Below are 23,142 nucleotides of genomic sequence, written 5' to 3'. Positions count from 1 at the left end.
TGTATCATGATCTATGGGAGAACTCATACTGATGTGAGAATCATCAGAGATGCTCAACTCTCTCTTAATTCTACCAATGAGATTTTCATATGATTGTCTCATTTTAAGTATTTCCTTAGCATGCACATCAGTATGATCATTTGAAACAATTATCGGAAATTCCTAATTGTTTCTTTTGGCAGAGAAATTCTCTTCCCCCGTTTTCTGGAATCGTTCTTCATCAGAACAACTGTTTCGATATGGATGAGGAGGAACCTTTTTCCAGAAACGATAGTCAACTCTTGAACTTGATTCTTTTGAGTTGATCTTGGGAATCAACACCAGTCTGTCTTTCTATTCAGGAATTATCTTTCAGTTTTTTAAGACAGGAAACTTCTTTTAAGACTTTAGCAACCATCCTTAGAAGAAGGGTGAGTTTCTTGTCAAGTGACTGAAAATTATATTCCTTTAGATCATGTCTACGTAATCGGTTCAAAGTTTCCTCTGGACAAGATTTCGTTTGATCATCAGTAGATTTAGAAGTGGGTTTCTCATCCTCTTCTGACTTGATGTAGTGTGGTAGACTACCATCATCATGATCTGTTTCGGTTGTGACAACATTATCACAATCAATAAAAGTCGATCTAGGACTTTTTGTTTCCTGATTATCAGAAGAAATTATAACAACATCATTAGTCAGGATCATTGGATGATTCTCTTTATTAGTAGTAAGAGACTTTCCCAACTCTTCTAATTTGACAGTAAGATCCATATTATCCTTGGTTAAAATATCAAGTTGAACATCTTCATCTATGATCTCTCCTTTAAGAAGATTTGACTCTGTCTTTAATGATATAATTTTCTTAGACAGAGATCTGAAAGGCTTTAACAGTTTTATCAGCACTTTATCAGTATCTTCTTTTTCATCATAGATAGATTCAGATGTTCCCTTACTTGTTGAATCTCCTGGATCATGAGTTAACAATATAGGAATATTTTCAACATTTGAGTATTCATACTCTTGCATAACGTTTTCTGAATCAGCCATGGATTCAAATATTATAGGTTGGATAGCACCAAACACAGATTGTTAGATCTTTTCGTGTTTGCCTGCTCTGATACCAATTGAAAAGACGAGGGTACCCAAATATACCTCAATCTAAAACTTTTACACCTATAAGTCCCTTGATTCGAAAGTGATCGTCTATGGATACGAGATCGAGACAATACAACTAATCGGTATCACACTTCGGGTGATCGTTTATGGATACAAGATCGAGACAATACAATCAACAAAGTGTGTTTACTTGATAATAGGTTCGGACTTAACCAAACACTATAGGATTATCTATCAAGTAAATAGGATGTAACGTTTGTGTATTTTACTTCTAACTATAATAAACAAATTATAATTGCGGAAATAGAAAAGTAAGGCACACAACAAGATTTTGTTAACGAGGAAACCCCAAATGCAGAAAAACCCTGGGACCTAGTCCAGATTGAATACTCTCAGAATTAATCAGCTACACGAGATTCAACACCCACTTCGTATAGTTGCCACTAAGTACCTAACTCTATAGTATACCTTAGCTCCTTCAGTATCCCTGCGCCTCCAACTAATCCAAGTCCACGCACTCGATAAAAAATGCGCCTCCAACTAATCCAAGTCCACGCACTCGCTGCAATTCCTTTAGCTCGTCTTCCAAACAGTAAAGGAACAACAAATTTGTTCGGTAACAACTCTTTTCAATCCAGTGATATGAGTTTGACAAAGGCTCTCTCGCTTAAATCACATAAATACCTTTGTCGGATCCTTAAATCTCCTTCTTATCAATCACCCGGTGATTATAAGACACACGCACTCAATACTCCTTAATCCAAAGAAAGTATTGATGCAGATCTACACGACAATCTAATCCAAGATTATTACAAGAATAAATCTGATTAAAGTCGGATCCCTTTCCAGACGAAACAAGTATTGTGTACACCAAAGATTATGAATGCAATCCCCTGTCTTCAAATCTTCTTTGATCTTCAATAAACACCTGCACACAATCAACTTGAATCCTCTTATGATCAGTCCACACAGAACAGAGTCTTTTAACGTCGGATTATCACAAGATGATCTTTAGATCTACAAACAGTCTAATGATCCCCGTCTAAACTTCGATCTAGTTTGAGTGAATCTTATATCAGGAGAGAAGATTCTCAAGCATAAACAAACTAGGTGCAATCAAAGTTCAACCACCGTTAGTCAATCAAGTCAATCGAAAACTAATAATAAACCGCAATTATCTAGTTTCCCACCAACGATACTAATAGAGCTTCTCAATCCCAAAGAAGTCTTTAAACCAAGCGGCCGTAAGCGAGTTCTCCTAATTAAGGTACTCTCTACTCCGATAGGCGGCTTCACCAGTAACAACACAACTGAGGTAGTTTTGCTGGCTCTGAGGATTACTTTGCTAGAATTGCAAACTTTGATAATTTATAGACAAGAAAGTTTGGACACCAAGGAATTTCCAAAACCGAAAATATTCTCAAGATATGCAATAAAGCCAGATTCGGTTTTCATAATTCCTGGAAATGCTTTGTCCAACTTTGACCGAAATTCACTTAGAAAATAAGATATGTTATTTAATTGCTGGAAATTAAATACCATATAAAATTAAGCAACCTTTTATAAAAAGATTCTCAACTTAATTTCGATATGGGATTCTCCTTAGCTATCAAGGAATATCTTTGAACAATTAATGATAAGAATTACAACTCATGTTCAAAGAATGACGACATCCTTACTTTGTAAGTTCACTTTCAAACTTACAACCTTAGAAACGAAGATTAGATTTCTAAGCACCATGTGATTGATCATCCTATCAAATCACTAACCATGGGTATCATCGGTTCTACCAAAACAAGTTTTGGTTCTACCTTCAATGAGTACTTTGCTTAGTCACACTAGTTACCAAAACTCGGATGACTAGGTACTAGGATCGGTTCCCCATGTAATATGGTAACTACCCGTATTTTGGTGCACATGTGCATAGGATCGGGTCCCCTCTCTTCCAAAAACTTGTTGCACATGTTCCTAGGATCGGTTCCCCTATCACTACTTACTTGTAGCACTTCTTACAGGGATTGATTCCCCTCTTTCAAACTCTCTTGCACCTCTTACTAGGATCGGTTCCCCCTTCACTAATAAAAGTTACTATTTTGCAAGTTATCGATCATACCATCTTGAGTGATTTCTTAAGATCGGTTTTACTAATAAAAGTTGTACCAATAACTTAAGACAGGCATCCGTGAATAGTTTTACCAACCACATGAACAAGTTTATGACGGGTTATACACATCACGCATATTGGTATTTCATAATAGATTTGCAATATGAATAACATCACCAATAAGCCTAACGATTTCCCTTTCAATCCACAAACTAGTTTGCGAACCTACTTCCTTTAAATGAATGTAAACATTGTTTCCTAGGATGAAATCTTTGATAGACACATTTTTGTGTCTGAATTGTCCTCAATGTCTCTATTACTAGTGCTTGATTTTGTACTTATTATGGTGTTTTTATGTTTGTGTAGGTGTTTTTGGAGAAATACACTTGTGTGGAAAAAGTTGCTCAAAAAGTGCTATTTGGACCCCTGGAGGACATTTGCTATACGGACCCCAGATTTGGCTAAGGGGCACCCAAGGTTATGCGTAGCCCAAAATTGTCCTCAGCACCCAAAATTGTCCTCAGCACCTCAGTTGGGCACCTACTATTTGCACCCCCGGTTTGGTTAAGGGGAGGTCACCTTCTTCACCTTTGAATTTGGAAAATTGGCGGGAAAACTTGGTGTTTTAATGGCAGAATTAGGGTTCGAGTTTTGGTGCTTTTTCGAGGAGTCTAAATGGATGAAGCTGATGGAAAGCATCTGTTAGAGCATAACAGGGATAGTAGAAGTGATTTTGTCGATTGAATTTGGCTAGAACTCGAGTTGGAAGGAAACAGAGGTGTGAACTTTTCACGGGTATTTCAGGAAAGATTTTGTTAGAGCTTTGGCCGAATTCAATGAGTTCTTTGGATTGGATATAACCTGTTTCGACAGGGTTGGTAATCACTCCAGATTCGATAAAACAGTGTTTAATCCTTGTGTCAAGCAAAACAGGGGAAGAATATTTACTCGAGGATATCACGGGATTTATGGTTATGTTTGGGAAGATTTCTTGTGGCCTGAGCGTGTTTGATACATGCTGGGATGTGTGGAAGAGTGTTTGGATGGAGGTTGACTACAATAGACGCATGGAGAAGACAAGAATGGAAAGAAAATATTCCCGAGAATATTTTCTTCACTGCCGAGTAAAAGGAGATTACTGTGAGTTATTACACATGATCTTAACCTGTTGAGTATAAATAGCCTCTTGGAGTATCATAGAGGGGGACATAGATTTTGGGAAGGCTTTGGATCATCATAGAGGCGAAACAAGATCACCAGAGAAAACTTCTGCTGCTTCCATTGAAGAACACGAAGAACATTGACCCACAGAAGCAGTCGTCTTTGCTACAGTATTTGCGACTGCTCAACGACAGTCTTAGAGCTACAGTAACAGTGACACATACTCTGTATTGTTCTTTGGTTTGCAACAATTATAAGCGATACAAACCCGGTTTTGAATTATTTATCCCTTTTCATCATTTGTAAACACCATTTGAGCAATGAAATCAACTTTTGAGCGTGTTTCCAACATGATAATAAGCTAAATCTCCCACAACCAAGGCAATGAGGAAACTATTTACGCATGAATAATTGGTAACTGTTTTATTTTCTCTAATTTATAATTTATAATTCACTCAATCACTGCTTTTGCAGAGTTTTAAATTGTTTGCATAATTTTTTTAATTAGTTGTGATTCAATCTGATAGGTTATACTTTGTTTAGTCAATTGATAATCTATACTTAGGGAATACAATTGATATTTGAGGATTTTTATGATTATTTGTGAATTAAGAAATAAGGACTTAAAAGATAATTAGAGTTTTGGATTATATGCCATAATTTATTCATGTGTGATAGTGGAATCAGTGTCTTGGTTATTCCTAATAATCTTGAATTAAGTTTTGTTTGTTTTTAAATTTCATTAAATCTAAAATCTTTCGCTTTCACAAGTCTCGACGAACTTTTTACTACAACTCAATTTGAAATCACATCAATCTTCACTCACACCCATACATAATCACAACAACATTTAAACGATTATGTTGATGTCTTATATACAAAGTTTAATGGTTAAGCAATAAACCTTGTATCGTATTCCTTAATACTACGTCTATATAGAGTTCATACACAGCTTCGCAGTTTAGAACTTTAGCCTCCGTCCCGTTACCAACTTTATCTGGTATCCGCTTCGATTAGACATCTACTTCACTGGATCAGTTCAGAGGTACGGGTTTCCTCCACCCCCCACTCTGTTGCAGGTTAAACGGATCCTTCTTTCCAATGTATTTCTTAGGTCTTTCAGGTATGTCACGTTGTATTCCAGATTATCCAGATGCTTATGCTGGATGCTTCCTGAGAATGGCTATCATCAATAGCTATGCACGACTTAAAAGATACGTTAGGGAATGAAATAATTCAAGTCAAATTATACTAACCTCAAGATGAAGGATGATTGTTGTCGTTGTAGCTTCGTACTTCTTCACGTCTTCAAGTCTTCAGTAATACATGTAAATCTGAAATCCTAATGCTTTCAAGCTAACCTATAAGAAGTGGATTCTAGCATATAATCAAGCGACTCTTTACTTGAGTTTTGATTCACTAAAATATGACAACCAATCTTGACATACCAACGCTTGGTGGGTTCAACCGAGCAGTGCTCTAACACTCTGCAAAATTGCCAGTTCTTTTAAATGGTGGTCCTAGAGGTTTTTTCTCCATAGAAAGAGGTTTGAAGCAAGGAGATCCTTTTTCTCCAATACTTTTCATACTAATGGAGGAAGTTATGAGTAGAGGTTTAACACATTTGGTAAATTCTAGAAGATTGCAGCCAATGATTAACAGAAAAGGTGTACACCCCACTCATTTGATGTTTGCATATGATGTTCTAATTTTCAGCAATGGTTCCAAAACTAGTTTAGAGCATCTCTAATCTGCTTAACAAGTATCAAGACAGTTCTGGTCAAATTATTAATAGAGCCAAAAGCAAGTGCTTTGTGGATGGTTGTCCAACAACACAGAAGCAACAAATTTCAAATCTTCTACAAATGGAGCTTACTTCCTTTCCAGATAAATATTTGAGAGTTATCTTACTGCGTGGCAAAGTTAAATCTACTACTCTTTGGTCAATAGTGGAAAAAATGCAAAGTGCTTTATCTGCTTGGAAAGGCAAGCTACTATCCTTTCATGATAGATTGGTGTTTATTAATCCTGTCATTTCTAGTTTTCCACTTTATAATATGGAAGTTTATAAATGGCCCAGTACTGTGATCAAAGAATGTGAAAAAATAATGAGGAATTTCTTATGGTCAGAAAATAGTGAAAAAATGAATTATGAAACACTAGCTTGGAATAAAGTTTGTACTCCTAAATCTGAAGGAGGGCTGGGAATTAGAAGATTGCAAGTTGTCAATAAAGCTTTGTTAATGAAGATGATGTGGCAGTTGCATAATTCAGATGATATTTGTGCAAAATTCTTTGCTGCTAAGTATAAAGACATATTTGGTCAATGGACTACAAGATGGAAATTCTCCTCAGTATGAACTGGTCTTAAATGGGCATGGAAAACCCTTAAAGAAGATACTAGATGGATTATTGGTACTGAAGAGAAAATATCTGTTTGGTTTGATACATGGATGGGAGAAGTACCTCTCATTGATATCTTTGGCTATACAGATTATATCATAGCTCATTCACATACGACAATACATGATTTGATTTTGGATCATAATTGGAATACCTCTTCTGCAATACAACCTTACATAATCTCCTCTCTTCCATCTATTAGTGGTGCAGAAGACAAGTTAATCTGGTGTGGAGATCCTAAGGGTCATTTTACAACTCTCTCAGCAACTGACAAGATAAGGCATAGAGAACCTGTACTTTCTTGGCCATCTAAAATCTGGAAGCCTTTTCTGCATCCTGGTATTTCCAGCAATATTTGGAAGCTCATTCAGGGAATCTACATAGATGATCAAAAGAAGGTGCAACAAGTTTATTGTGTTGTCTCCATGTGTATCTGCAGAAAGAGCCAGGACAGTATGTAACATCTACTTTGGTCTTGCAGTTTCAGCAAAGCTATTTGGCAGTGGTTAGGTAATACTTTTCAATTCACAACTCCTAATTCTTTTGATGATGTTTTTCAATTTGCAAAACATAAAAGTCCCATTGTCAGAGAAGTATGGTTAATTGCTGCTTGTGCTACATTGAGAGAACTCTGATTCCAAAAAAAATAAATTCTTTGAGAATGTACAACCAAATTTAAATAGATTGAATAGAAGAATGTTAAGTCTGGTTCACTATGGAAGCTATAGAATGCCGGGTGTCAGGTGGCATCATGATTATGATTCTCAGATTCTTCGTTTCTTTCACATATCTGGCTAAGGATGGAGCTAATTTTATCTATGGATGCAAGGATCAATGGTAGGAAGGCATTCTTCACTAAGTCTTACTAATCTGTCAGCTGCAGTTTACTCTAGTTTTGTTATTTTCTTAGCCTTTTCTTTTTATTTGTTGTATGTTTTGCTTTCCTTTTTGCTTTTGTCATTTTTATATGAACAATTAAGTTTTTCATACTAATAAAATTTGTGACTTAGCGGAGAAAAAAAAACAGAAAACAATCTGAAACTTCTGAATTCTATTAGGGTGACATGGGAAATTTAAAATACCGAGAAGTTATTAGATAGGTGTAAAACAAACATAAATTTTAGATACTATCTCTTTTATTATTTATTAAGGAAAAAAAAGTGGTGGTATGTCGTGCATAAAGACGACCGTAGCAGATTGGGAGAAAATAAAACAAAACCTGAAATTCAGAAATTCATCCAATTCCCATCTAATCATTCATGGCTTCCTCCAGTAATATGGGAAACGAAACCCTAGAAGAAGAAGATGAAGAGGAAGTGGAGGTATTTCCTTTTCGATCACTCTTTTCCCAGATTTATAATTCGCTTTACTTGCTTTGATATGTTCTGTTAAAATCCCATGTTTTTTCATTGATTAGATCTTTTGTCTTTTTCCAAATCTGGTTCTGTATAATGATCCATTTTCAATTGGGAATTCATTCTTCTGGGTCTTAATGCTAGACAAAGTTTTTTGTTTAAATTTTGAGAACATTTTCTCTTGCTTTTATAGCGTAGTAATTCGTTTGATTTTAATGGTTAAATGATGTTTAGGATTAGAGATTTTGTGTGAGTAAGTGAAGACACATTCAACCGGTGGTAGTTCAGTTCCATATTTGCAAAAGTGGGCAGAGATCTTCCTTTTAAGCTAAGTGTAGTTTAGTAGCAACTCTAGATTTTAATTGTTTTTCAGTTATCATACACTAACTAAGACGAGTGATGAGAGTATGCCAATTGATAATTTGGTTTGAATTATCGTATCAACAAATTTAAACTTGACCTGAAATTTTGCTATGGAGGATTTATTAGTGAAGTTCTCATGGGGAACTTACAACTCTTGCTACTTTCTTTATACTAATAGAATCGCCATTTTCTTGTTCCCTTGAGAGTAAATATGATAATGTGGGAATTCTGACTAAGAGTTATCTTAAAATGTTTCAGCCAGAAGGTTTTGATGATTTCACTCTTGCTTCTTCATGGGAAAGGTATTCTTACTTAACTAGTAGTACTTGTACGAGAAGAATGTGATTTTGAAATTTGGGTAATAACCCTTGCGTTATTTTATCTTTTTCAGATTCATTTCTGAAATAGAGGCTGTTTGTAGGCTATGGTTGGCCGATGGTCCTAAGATTTTACTGGTTGGTTTACTGCAATAAAACCTCCCTTATGTCTTCATCCTCATCTGATGTTCTCTGGATGTTCTTTCTCTTTTGATGTGGTTGACTCTATCTAAAACAGCTAGTTTTTGGTTTTTAGGAAAAAGGAGCTTTGTGCTTGGGTCCTCAAAAGAATTTGTATAAAGTAAAATCTGAACTGAAATATGGTGCAAAAATGTATTGCTTGGACTACTACTTCGAGATCAGCCGTGATGGTACTCTCTTGTTCATTAGCATTTCTAATCTACGTCAGGTCGTGGGAGGAACTTTTTCATTTACCACCCTTGTTTACCTGTTTTTCTTTAGGCAAGCCTTCGGAGTGGAATGGTGACTTACATGATATGCAGCTATCTTTCGGAGTGAAGGACTTTCTGGTATGTGGTGCACGAATTATGTTTGATCATTGATGGCTAAATCTCTATTTTGGAAAGTGAAAGGACGTGGCACCTAAAAGTCTGATCGAGTTTAATTTAAAGTATAAGCTAATGGTTTCTTGCTGCGTGAACGCTTACTATGTTTTTCGATGCATCAACAGGTGATTGCACCACTAAGTGCTAGTGGGGTGGTCCTAGATGCACCTGAGTCAACCAAGCTCTTAAGTGCAACTGCTATCGCTTTGTCAAACTGTGGAAGGTAAGGTTTTATCTGAACATTCTGATCTGCAATTATAGAGTATTAGCTATCGTGGTAGGTAAGGTTTTGATTGAGAATTCAGATGTGCAAATTGAAAGAACTAACCAGTGTTTTATAGTTGCGTCTGAGGTTAGACTGTTGTGGGATTCCGGCATATTCTCCGCACCAATATTTTCTCTATTTCCTCCTTACTATTGACAAGTATCTATGATTTATTTTCTTGTTTTGCAATTGACGATATCATGTGTTTGTTTGTTTATTGAGAAAATGTACCTATTATTCTTCATCTTAGACGCATGACATCCCTACCCAGGCCCAAAATGAGGTAATGCGTTGTCCTCAGATTTAGGTCTCGCCCCCTGTTTAGAAAAAACAGAAGCAAAACAAAATGTAACATATCTTAGCACACTCGGTAAAATTCCTACGATTCAAGATTAATATTTTTTGGCTACTCAAATGGGTTGTATTGGGACAAGTTGCGTAGTTCTTGATTACACGAAATTTTTAGGTTGGTTAGTGTCTGTAGAAAATATAAAAAGTAGTTGTATTTGAATTTGAACCAAGGTTAGTTTTTGAAGGATTCTATCTTGGTTATGTTTTTTGGTTTCTTAAACGTGAGGTTTTAGGAACTGCTTACAAAATCTTATATTGGTGGGTGGGAATTTAACAAGGTCAAAAATACGGTTAATCGCTCTAAGGCCTCTTCTTGGTAATTTTGGTTGTTGTTTTTACTTTTTAGTTATATTCTTATTAGTCTTCTATTTTTTGATGCATCTTTTTTGTTTTGTTTTTTACCTTTCTGTTTCAGCACGTGGCCTGCATTCGTTCCGGTGCATGATCCCTCCCGGAAAGCCTTCACTGGTATCCAGAATATGGGAACTGTACTTACCAGAAGGTTTGAAGCAGATCATATTGGTAGCCAGGTTCCAGTTAAACTAATGCATTTGGAGGGACTATACGAGTTATTTATCTCCAAGTTCGTAAGTTTCTTCGAAAACGGTATAGTTATTTTTCTAAGTGTTTCACATTTCTATCAGAAATAGGCTTCATTTCATCCGTCAGACGGGATATTATTGGTTTTCAGGGAAGACCTTTAAATCATGATCCCGATATCCTTCTGGTTGGTGATACTTTGCTTGGTAGTGAACTTTTTGGTTAAACCACACTCAAAACTCAGAAGCAGCAGCAAAAGTAAAAGGATATAAAATGTTTTAGGGCTGTAAGACGTGAAAGAGTAAAAACTTCAACTTATGGTACCTTTAGCATTTGCGTTAACAGTCTGCTACCTGGATTTATTCTCATATACAGTATACTCATGCTTCTCCTCTTGCTACTGATATATGTAAATTCTGCACCCTATTCATGCACTTCTTTTGGGCTCCTATGTAGTATATTTAGTGCAAAAATTTTCCTTTCATGTAGGGTTGACGCTCGTAAATCTTGTTGTTTACTGCTTTTACATTTAAAAGATTTGTTTCTTCTCTCTCCTTATTTGCATTTCTGTTTTGATATTGAAGGCTTTCTCCTCAATGGACCTCTCCACAAGTTCTCTCAATGTCTACTTTACGATGAAGCTAACCTACAGAACACCTCCTGATGATGATGACATTCGCATGCAAGGAATTGATGCTGAGATGACGGAGTCTGAAGAAAATCACGAAAGTAACATCCGAAGCAAAATACAATGGGACGATGATTGTCCTTGGACAGAATGGTATTCTGCAGAGGATCCTATAAAAGGTTAGAATCTGACAATGTTGCTGTATGATCTGTGTTAGGCTATACAAGGGTTAGTTTTGGTCTCTAACATGTCCCAACCATGGAAATCTTCATGTTTCTGTATCATCTGTAGTAGATGGCTCTCGGTTCCTAGCTGTCCAGACTAAGCAAACAGAAAAGTCCATAGCTGATTATATCATGTCTAGAGCTGAGTTTACTGTTGAGTGACACATTTTGCTCCTATTGCTATAACTCCCGAGCAATATGGATTAATTTGTGATTTGTGCCCTCCTTCTGGATGTCAAAACATGTTGGCATTTTCTTGGTGCTTCCAAGAATAAATATTTTTTCATTTACTTTCTTAAATTGAAATTGATGCCATTATGTGAAGCTTGTTGTTCTTCTTTCATATATTTCAGGGTTTGAGTTAAGTAGCGCTTGGTCGAACAAGATGATCAAAAGCTCCTCGGATATGGCTGAATTAGAAAATACTTCGTCATATGAGGCTGAAACCTGGCTCCTTTGTCCCTTTCTGTCTCCAAACTTGTAAGAATTGTTTTTTGATAAGCTAAATAGTTTATTCTGTTGGATTGCACTTGCGCATAGCCATATGTTTTGTTCTTTTACTCAGTTATTCCATGTATATGACTAAGCAATGAATTTTATTTCTTTTATACGTACTATGCTATAGTTGGGGTGGCATCGGTGAGGTCAAATTTCTCCTAAAACTTTCTCACTTGAGTACATAAGCTGAGATGTTTTGTCATATTTGATGTGTCATGAAAGTTCTTTTACAATTTAAAGTATGTGAGGCATGTCCATTTAACTACTCACCTTTCGATGTCTATCTTTCCCTTAGGGATGGAGGCAATACTGTTGGATTTGCTTCGCAGCTGTGTCTGTTGGTAAATGCATTGCATATCTCCTTTGAAGCCCAATTTATGGAGGACTTCATTTCAGGTTGAGAAACAATTTTTTTTTTTGTCCTAAGAACTGTTTTTGGATACAAAATTTTAAATTTGTTTCTTATTTTTCTCTTATTGTTTGTCATTTTTTGTGGCAGTTGAAAAGCGTACTTCTGATGCCTTAGATGCTGTACCACCCCCTACAGTTTTAGATCGGGTGCTTAAAGATCTCTTTCACCAAGGTACTTGATCAATATTTCATATCAATTGTTTTTTCCAGGTTAGCCTTCACTACATATGTAACTGTATCCTACTATTGATTTGCTACTTAATCCTTTCTTGGTGATATACTACTCTAGCCTTCCACATGTCTATCTTCATAAAGGCTGGGTCTCTTTTATGACTGGTTTTAGTAAGAATTAAGAGTAGGACGACTCTTCATCTTTTCTATTTTTTAAGCTATCTTTTCTTGCTCTGCTGAAGTCGATTAAGTACTCTTATACCACCAACAGGAGCGCAAATGTCTGAATACAGCATGAGCGAACACAAAAGTTCTCGTACCATTAAAGGCGCACCTTTAGAATCTCTTTTTTCTCAGTTTTGTTTGCATTCACTTTGGTTTGGGATCTGCAACATTCGTGGTATGTAAGACAGAGAACCGCTTATTTGTTATATTTTTTTTATTATTAGAGTCAATACCACTCGCTAATGACGCGTTATGTATCTTTTATGTGGTAACTAGCTGTGGCCATGCTCTGGATAGAGTTTGTTCGAGAAGTTCGTTGGTGCTGGGAAGAATTGCAGCCATTACCCAAAATGCTTAAGTATGGCAGCATTGACTTGTCTACATGCCTGATCCACCAAAAATTACAAATGGTACTTATTGAACCTCAATTACAAGAGTTTTAGTTGTTAATTTTTAAAACTTTTGACAGATAAACCCCTTCTACTCTATAGCATCTTCTGGGACATGGTTTGCTTGTTTTTCCTTTTGCACGTGGCTATGGCTCAGTTTTCATGAAAAAAAATGTTGTTAAAAGTTATCTCCATAAATCTGAAAAAACTCAAACCTCTCATACGTTAAACCCCCGAGGCTAAGTCATTGATTTCTTTTCATTCTTCAATCAATCACTCTAGTTTGTTGCGCGACCTGGTGAAGATCTTAGCTAATAATCCCTCTGGCTTTTGAGACAATCGCTAAAAGAGGCTTAGCAATCTTCTGCGCGGTAATTTTATGCATCCGGTCAGTTATCGTATAAGATTTGAATGAACTTAGCGCGGTCCATTATCTGCTCTGGATTCCACTGCATATAATGGCTTCTATCAGTCACAATTGCTTATTCTTTTACTTGGAAGCTTGATCAGTAGGAATATAGTTTTGGTTTTTCGAAGTCTATGCAGTGTCGTCCACAATGGTAGGTAATCGTTAGATATGTTAGTCATGAGCCACTATGATGTATTTCGGACTGAAGTTTCTTGCGAATCTCAGCTCATCTATAAGATGGAGTTATCAATGCTGTTTACTTTGTATGTTACCCTTTGTATTTTCAGCTTGCAGTATGTATTGAGAGGCAACGTCAGTCGGAAGACTCAGAACCTATTTTTCAAGACAGTGTGGAGGGTGAAGATGATTTTAGTGGTAATGAGGTGAGAACTATTGAATAGTAGTAGTTTCTTAAAGTTCAAGCATCCAACCTATAAGGTCAAGATTATGTACTATATGTGTTGGGAGTGAAGATTTCCTGACTAACACTTTGACTCAAAAACACAGGAAGACAGTCAACTTGGAGGGAGCCCAACTCACTTCGGAATGTCGGCTTGGAAGTCTGATGCGAAACGTGACAGGTGCTAAGCAAGTGAGGACCTCATGATATTCTCACATCAAGATTGCAGGATAGTTACATCCGATTAAACATGAAAACTTCCTTAGGTGTAAACGGCCAAATCATATCTTTGCATGTTAACTTTCTCACTGTTAGTTTGTTGGCATGGTACTTATGGCCCTTTAAGTGTTCCTTGTGTAAGATTCAAGATTTAGTGCAGTCTAAACCTTAAAATGTTTCCATGCATAAACAAGTCAAATACCGTCTGCCCTTGAAGAACATGTAGAGACATAAGAAATGTCTCACATTTCTGTTGTTTGCTTGATATCTAATTGTGAAATCATGCTTGTCCTTCTTTCTTCATTTAGTGAAATTCTCTGCCTATCTACATAACAATCTCAGAGTAACATAAGTCAGAACATCTGATTTAATCTGTAACCCCCCTGTTTTTACTGTAGTCAATCAGGAGTAAAAGGTCCTGATTCACCTGTTCAAATACGGAGAGGTTCAGCAGGTGTTGCAGGGTCTATGATGCTTATAAATTCATACCAAAGGATGCATGCTCCGTATACCCAGGTATGTCAGTGACTAGTCTTGTACCACACTTTTTTGTTAATGTCAATGACTTTCTGTTCAACTGGATGGTTTATACTTTGTGGTATTTACTTATCTTTTCTCTTAAACTATAGGATCCACCACTTATGACAGAAGATATGCATGAGGAACGGCTCCGTGCAGTTGAAGCCCTTGGAAATGCCATTGTAAGCACCCGCTTTGTTCATATTGACTATCTAGTTCCGACTGACATCCGATTCAGTTGACTACTTGACCGAGTGTCTTCTGCAATGATCTTCAGTAGTTCAATATTGTTTGGCATGAGTTTATGTAAAAGACATTAACTTCTTTAAAACCATGTGGATGCATAGTATCTTCAAAGCATAGCAAGTGTACTTTATCTGGATTATGTGAAGTACTACTAGTAGTCTAGCCGTTAGTAGCACCAAGTATCCATGAAGTTATCATTTCCCACTTTTAATCATCAACTTGCTTTCGAACACTCATGTTTCTCGGGAAGCTGACTCCCTGAGTAAAGCTGTCTCATGTGTGATATTTGCATTACTCTACTACTTTAATTCTTTACCCTAATAACTCCTTAATTTGATCAAGATTCAGTTAGATTTGAAATAGCTTATGATACATACTGATTAATCTTCTTTAACTTTTTCTGCATCAATGGAGTAGAAGAAGAATCCATATTTCCAACATCATTTAAAACAAAACTTAGAATCAATTGATAATTTACCTTATTATGATCTCTCACGAGTTGTCATTAAAACTTGTTGATCTGTTTCTACCTGACCAACATTCTAATGTTGCTGTCATTCCCACTAACCAAACCCAAACATAAAATCAAAAACAAATAAAAAGTTACCCTCTTGTCAAAGTTAACTTATGTTTTGATTTTCATGGTTAAAGAGCAGTAGAACATTTTTTTTCTTCTTACCCTGTTTTATATGATGATGATGAAATCTAAAAGCCAATTTTGAGAATCTTGCCATTTCTGGTGATGGTATAACTCCCAATACACACAAATGTAGTTTTAAACAAGGACCAGAAATTGGACTATGTCTCCTACTTCACAAATTTAAATATTGTCAATGTCTTTGTTTTTTGTGCATGATCTTATTTTAGTAGGACTGTTTCATACTCCCTTACTTAGAATTTCAGATTATAAAGGTTCTCTCTACCAATCTTTTATTACTTTTTTTTTTCTTTCTGTTTTTGTTGTTGCTGTTTATGGTTCCATACATCCAAAGCCTAAGTTTCCTTAGAAGCATTTATTTGCCAGATATTGAGTGCAGTTTTTGCATTTGTCTTTGAACTTTGGTTTTCCGCTGACATAATTCAGTAGCTGCAGGAAGTGTTCTTGCTCTCTTCTTTCCTGTAATTATGAATTTTGTTTTATGCTTTAAAGCTCTTCGTTTCTCATTCATAAGCATTGGTGTTGCAGAACTTCTCTGCGCAATTGGAGAGGGATATATTATCCTCAGGTAATAAAGCTTCCTTTTTAGTGGTCATTTTCTTTTCTTATTTGGAAGCAACTTTTTGTAAAAATATCCTTGCCAGCAGCCTATATAAGTGAATTATATGTTTCTTAGCTGAAAGATATATTATGCTTCTCTGGTTTTGTTCCTAATCAAGTGTTTATTGCTTAAGTCCTCATTGTCAATTATTGAGTAGCTTGGATCCAAGTTTTGAAAGTTTACCATATATAGTTTTGAAACTCTTTCTTCCTTGATTTGTTTCTGATTCCTTAGTGTTACTTGTGAGGATCCTGATGATTTCTTCCTTGATGATATGTTATCTATTTGGTGCGACAAACATTATTGTCGTCTAACTGTTTCGACAGATTCATGTATTGCCCTCTACATTACCGATGTTTACTTTTCTTTTCCTTTTTCTTTTTCGACTAGACATGTCAGCTTTCAAAGCAGCAAACCTTGATGCTGTTTTTGAAGATTTTATTCGATGGCACTCCCCAGGTGACTGGGAGTCGAGTGAAACAGATAAGAGTGCTGGATCTGGATTGAATCAGTTGGATGGATTAGGAAATGATGAATGGCCTCCTAAGGGAAGGCTCTCTAACCGCATGTCTGAAAAGGGAAATTCGTGGTGGCAACTTTGGAATGATGCACCTGTATTGCCAGCTTCTGAGCAGAAGTCTCTTCTTGATCCCAATCAGGAAGGAGAAAAGGTTGGCCTGAGTAATGCACAAAGTGATACCTTTTGGTTTACATAGGAAACGTATTTCTGATTACAAATGGTATTTGCTCCTTTAGATCCTTCATTACTTGGAAACATTGCGTCCGGATCAGCTGCTTGAACAAATGGTTTGTACAGCCTTCAGAGCATCAGCTGATACTTTGAACCAGACATCTTTTGGAGATCTAAAACAAATGACGGCAAAAATAGGTCAACTCTATCTGACAATTACATCATCCTTGAAACCATTGCGAGGTGCATCTTCTCTCTCCATGCAATTTGTTATTTTTGCTAGCTTTTAACGGTTTTGTAGCATCTAATTATTTGTATTGCAGGAAATTACCTCCCGCATAAGGAAGAAACAATTGCTGACCTGAGGCGACTGTGTGTTGTATTTGAAAATGTGGAGAAGCTGCTACTCCTGGCAGCTTCCTTACATCGTAAGCTGTCTCATGCACCTCGCCTCTCAAAGTCAATCTTTACTGACTACTTCAACTTTTATCTTCCCAAAATGGGGACGAGTTCAGTAGGTGGTGACAATCGCAAGGTAAAATCATTGATAACCTCTCCTGTTAATGCCTGTACTGTAGGCTGTAATCAACAAGTAAAAGAAAACATTACAAAATTTGATACTGCTGTGCGGTGAACTATTAGGTTCTGGATTACTTCTGTTTAACTTGTCGAAGTAAATGATTGTACTCATTCATTTTGACATTATCCTTTTCCCATACAAAACTTAGGGTTCCCCTAACAGGACTGGGCACTTTGGTTGGAAGCCATTTTTAAGGGGCACCTTGTTTGATGGGTTGTTTCATTGTTTAGCAAAGATATCCATACTGATAGCAGCATTTATTTTGCTTTGTTCACAGGAATTTGATATGAAGCAGCGGGTAGCTGGGAATGAGAGGGAAGCTATCATGAACATGTTCCCACCACCAACAGCCAACCAATCATGGAGGAAGGTTCTTAGTATGGGGAATCTTTTCAATGGCCATGAACCAGTTGTAAGGGAGATTATTTTTTCTAGACGAGACGGCGCAAGTGGTAACCATTACAGTACTAACAACCCTATTAACTCAAGCAAAGAAATAGAGACACATCGTATGTACATTTGTGGAACATCTAATGACCTCAGGGTCGCACTTGCGGTCACCTCGTCAGATTGATCTAGTATTTCCCATTTTTAACCCACATATATATCACTCCCTGTTATTGTTGTTTTGGAAACGTTGTAAAGTTTTCTTTTAGGCATTGTTGGATACATAGAATAAGTTTCTTAAACATTATTGGATCTGAGAAAAACTAAAGTTAGTTTCAGGAAATTCTGCGACAAAGTACAGTTAATGAAGGTCAATCTCTGGACTTATAAAAAAACATTGAGGCTTTGAGCATTTAAGGATAAACTAAATGGAGAATACCATAAGAAAGACTAAGCCAATGAGAGAAATCTTGAGCTCCCTCTTGTGGGTATATCTGTTTGTTGGATGTGAAAACGGAATCTAATTGTGGGTTTCACAGGGAATTTTTCTGTTGGAATTTCTGTCGGTGAATGATTTGCTTTTTTGTTGATTGTATCACTAGATTTTCAAAATTAATCATAGGGTTCAGTAAGTAATGAATTTGAAAATTTACTTGAGTATCTTGATGATCATTATTGGTCTTGCTTAATATGATTACTGTTGGAGTTTTTTCTTTTATTTATTACTTATATATCGATCTTTAATAAAAGTTGGAATTTTTATGTCACAACAGCATACAGACAGTAGAAGAAAAAAGAGGGATCAAATCCACGATTTATAAAGGGGATACTAAGTCCTATTAGTGCTGATACCATTTCATCGATCCAACGGTTAGGATCGATGAGATTTTTTTATCCTATATGAAATGGTATTAACACTTCGTAGAACTGGTATGATCAAATCAGACTCGAAAATACGTCCATTCAGTTGACCTTAACTTAAAAGTAATCCTAAGTTTTTGAATACCAATTATAGTGTCTTTGCTTAACTTTAATATTTAATATATATATATAATATAATTGCATGATTTGCAAAATCTTATCATCCTAAGTTTTTGATAACTTTTGAGTCACCATCCAAAGGAAAAATAGACCCTACGCTGTACATGTTGAGCTAATAGTAGGGTTCAAGAAACACCTAAACAATGAATGGTGGGTATTAAGGACTAATAAATTTATGAAACCTATTCCAACATATGCACCAATGATGTTCCCATTCATTCATTTTACATCTTGCAATTTTGAGAGGAAAAGAGAGAGCTCGGCTCACATCATATACACAAAATTTGAACTTTTTTTTTTGTCTAAAACATGATGGACAAAATGAGGGAGAGGGAGAGCTCACATCACATTCACAAAATTTTAACTTAATAAATATAGACCAATTGGACATGTGTAAGGTAAGATAAAGGCGAGATCTTTTTTATCCAAATCTAGCTAGTTGTAAATGGTAAACATGAAAATCATAATGAACTCTCTTCTCATGTTATCTTGATAGACAGTGAGTTTTATTCATATTACGCGCTATCTGATTACATAAGGAAAATAATCTTTCAATATCCACTGGAAAAAGTCCAAAAGTTCTGGATGAAGATTATGCTGGGGCGTAACTTCAAATTAGTTGTTAAAGTCATGATGTCCTGTAGACTGTAGAGCTTTGGGCGACTAAATGTACTCACAAAAAAATCAGGCTGTTGGCGCGCGGCAATTTTTATGAATAATCAAAGTTCAAGTAATACGAATAACCTCTAATGATTGACAGTCTCAGGTTACTCTTAACTTAGTCTTTAGTAGGTAATAATGTGCTTTGATTACTCTTAACCCTAGTATTGATCCATGATTTATTAATAACATGATGAATTGGTGATCAATTTGACCAACCCAACACTAAAAAATACATATACTGAACAAAAACTATAAACGACGGGTGCTACATACTTCTTCTTTTCGGAGGGATATCCTTTTAAATCTAATACTTAGCTTTTCCTATCTTAGTGTTGATTTGCTGGGGAGGATAAATAATTGCAGGAGTCGTCCTATGGTAGGGGTCAAAGTAGATATAAAAAATTGTTATGAACCATGTAAGAAATTTGGCGGGACTCATGCCAAAATTTTCATAATATTGCAAGATTTTATAAGATCATACATTGCAAGCATTGGATTCTGGTTGCCTTTTACTTCAAAAGAAATAAAGTTAATAATTTAAAATGGAAGAGATTGCACAAGCCATATGATGTAGGCACCATCAACCACTTTTTATAAATTGCATGAACTACTACTCCCGTTTCAAAATAATGTGCAGATTTGAGTATAAATATACACGCAAACCTACCTACTTTTAGAGATAGAGGGTATATATATAAAATATTAAAACGTCAAAAATCCTTCCATTATAATTAAGGATGTAACTAGATCATGGCTGTTAATGGGGTTGTCATTTTACTGGGAGGATACTAAAACCCATGTAAGACAAACTAGAAAGTCATCAGTCGTATACGAACTTTGGTATCCTCCCCAGTAGTCTTGCACCCTCATTAGTAATGTTATAACTAGATCTTGCTTGCGAATTATACAGCTATCAAACTAGGATATTATGGTGAAAATAGAGGAGTCGGTCTGAGTTGAGGAAAGAGAGTGTCCGAGGATCGGCGATCAACTCAGTCAAATTTTTTTCTCTCTTCTTCGTGGATTTCTGTGTTATACAAGAATCTCAGATGAGAATTTTATCGTTCATTAATGATAGGTGTTCAGATTATTACTGGTATTTCTAATTTGTTTGTATTAAATTAGCCTGAATCTCGTTAATAGTTGAAAAACCATCAGATTAATTTTCGATGGAAAATAATTTTAGATATGGAATTTTTGATTCTCCTTATGGTTCTGAGAAACATCATGAAGGTATAAGAGGTGTGAATGAACCTGAAAGATGTATTTCAGATGATGATATTGATAATTGTATTGATGAATGGAAATACAGTTTAATAGGAAGACTGGATTTTACGAAATTTTCTCTAGAAGCTGCAGATAAATCTCTCAGAGCTCAATGGAATCTAATACCTTTGGGGAAAGTATTTTTTTTTGTAATCAAACTTGAAAATCAGGAAGATAAACACCATGTATGGTCTGGTTATTTGGAAGTAGAGAAGCAGAGCGTGAAACTTTTTAATTGGGAACCAAATTTTAAACCAGCAAATCAAAAATCTTCTTCAGCTTTTGTTTGGTGTCAATTGCCAGGTTTGAGTATTGAATATTGGAAATAAAATATCCTGCTAGATATTGGCAAAGGTTTTGGAAGGCCTGCGAAGGTGGATGAGATAACTTTAAAAAGGAAAATAAGATACTATGCCAGTGTTTTAGTTGAGATTGATCTTACCAAACCAATTCCTGATAAGGTATGGGTCAAAATTAACTATGAGGGTTTTTCTCAGAGGATTCATATACCTAAGTTACCTAAATTTTGTAACCATTGTCAGGTGATAGGGAATTATGTTTCTGAATGCAGAATTAAAAGGAAGGAAACTGAGCAGAAGGAAGATGGCAAAACATATACTTCTACTGAAACCAGAAATTATAGAAGGAGAAACAAGAATAAAGAAGATCAACATATGGTAATTGGTTTTATATATGTCAGTCACCTAATGAAGATTCAAATGTTAGTATCTCTGGCATAAAGCAGTATCATGAAGTTGAAACTCTACAGATAATAACTCGTGAGGAATCAAAGGAGGAAGGTGAAATAACCTCTGGAAGATTTGAAGTGCTTAAAGAGATGGAGCCGGTACTTGAATCTATTCAAGAATTTTCACCTCTGGAAATAAATAGAATGCTTGAGCTTGGTATGTCTTCTACTTCAAATATTGTTAAATTTTTTCCAGCAGTGAAAGAAATCATTATGGAAATCCCTAAAAAGACTAAAGTACCAAAAAGTTGTTACAAAAAAACTGGCTGCAAAAAACATAAGTAAAAATGATAATGGGAGGAAGAGTCCTCCTATTAACAAACCTCTTTCTAAATGAGAGTAGTGTTCTAGAATTTCAGAGGCTTAATGAGAACTAAAGCCAAAGACAAGTTACAGAGTTTAGTTAATAATTTTAGTGCTTCTTTGGTTTGAATTGTTGAACCAAAAGTGAAAGCAAATTCAAAGTATGCCAAAATGTTAAGATTGATGGGAATGAAAAGTAGTTTAATTCATAATAGTAGTGCCGATAAAAGAGGTAACATATGGTTGTGTTGGAATGCTTCCATTTCTGATCCAATAGTTATTTCTTCATCCAGACAGGCCATCATTGTGAATGTTGGGGGAGTTTTAGTTATAGGTGTTCATGGAGCTAATCTTTATTTAGATAGGAGAACCTTGTTGAAAAAGCGGGGGTCTAACAACCACACCCAATATTTCGTTTAGGAAATCTGTATAGACTAACTCCAATATAATTCCAAGAGAATCAACTAGACAGTCAGACTCAATCAAGGAAAAAAATATCCGAGAGTTATATCTCTGTTTCTCAATGTAATCATCAAATCAAACAGATAGAAATCCGCGAGCCTAATTATTATGAGAAACAACTTGAACGATACCAAAATCCAATATTCAAGTGTCAATCAACAACCAAAGGTTGGGTTTACCAATTGATTGAATTACGCACAACCTATGACATTTCAATTATATAGAAAATATAATGCGGAAAAGAAATAACACAGACACCAGAAGTTTTGTTAACGAGAAAACCACAAAAGCAGAAAAACCCTAGGAACTAGTCCATATTTGAATACCACATTGTATTAAGCCACCATAGGCTCTAGCCTACTACAAGTTAACTTCGGACTAGAATTTAGTTGAGCCCTAACCAATCTCACACTGATCAAGTTACAACCGGGTTTCTTACGCCTCTGAATCCCAGCAGGACTCAATGCACTTGATTTCGTTAGCTGATCTCACCCACAACTAAGAGTTGCTACGATCCAAAGTCGAAGACTTGATAAACATATCTGTCTCATACAATAAAGTCTTTTGAATAGATAAATCTGTCTCCCACAGAAATACTTACGAGTTTTGTTCCATCTTTTGATAAATCAAGATGAACAAAAACCAATTGATACACGGGAATTATATTCCCGAAGAACAACCTAGTAATATCAATCACCTCAAAATAACTTAACCGCATGGTAGCGGAACAAGATATTGTGGAATCACAAAGAATGAGACGAGGAGCTTTGTGATTACTTTTTATCTTACCTATCAGAGATTAAATCTCGAGAAAATCTTAGAGAAAATAGTACTAAATACGATAGAGCAAAGTAAGATCAGAACACGCAACTATAGAGAAAA

General features: G+C 35.8%; 1 protein-coding gene across 1 annotated transcript; it reads left to right on the top strand.

The window, feature by feature from the left end:
- The first annotated feature begins 7,392 nt into the window (after positions 1-7,392).
- Positions 7,393-18,449, top strand: LOC113338729 (rab3 GTPase-activating protein catalytic subunit-like). Its single transcript, XM_026584107.1, has 22 exons — positions 7,393-8,086; positions 8,741-8,784; positions 8,874-8,937; positions 9,056-9,170; positions 9,262-9,329; positions 9,491-9,588; positions 10,397-10,568; positions 11,106-11,328; positions 11,727-11,853; positions 12,167-12,267; positions 12,371-12,454; positions 12,725-12,853; positions 12,955-13,088; positions 13,764-13,859; positions 13,984-14,057; positions 14,494-14,611; positions 14,725-14,796; positions 16,047-16,086; positions 16,510-16,790; positions 16,876-17,053; positions 17,134-17,345; positions 17,668-18,449. Exons 1-22 carry the CDS (start codon positions 8,024-8,026, stop codon positions 17,962-17,964), a joined length of 2,790 nt encoding a protein of 929 aa, XP_026439892.1. The 5' UTR covers positions 7,393-8,023; the 3' UTR covers positions 17,965-18,449.
- The last annotated feature ends 4,693 nt before the right edge of the window (positions 18,450-23,142 follow it).

Source organism: Papaver somniferum, unplaced genomic scaffold (genome assembly GCF_003573695.1).
Source record: "Papaver somniferum cultivar HN1 unplaced genomic scaffold, ASM357369v1 unplaced-scaffold_19, whole genome shotgun sequence".
In the NCBI taxonomy this organism is placed as follows: domain Eukaryota; kingdom Viridiplantae; phylum Streptophyta; class Magnoliopsida; order Ranunculales; family Papaveraceae; genus Papaver; species Papaver somniferum.
Note: the sequence above shows the minus strand (reverse complement) of the source record. Positions and strands in the feature narration are given on the sequence as shown.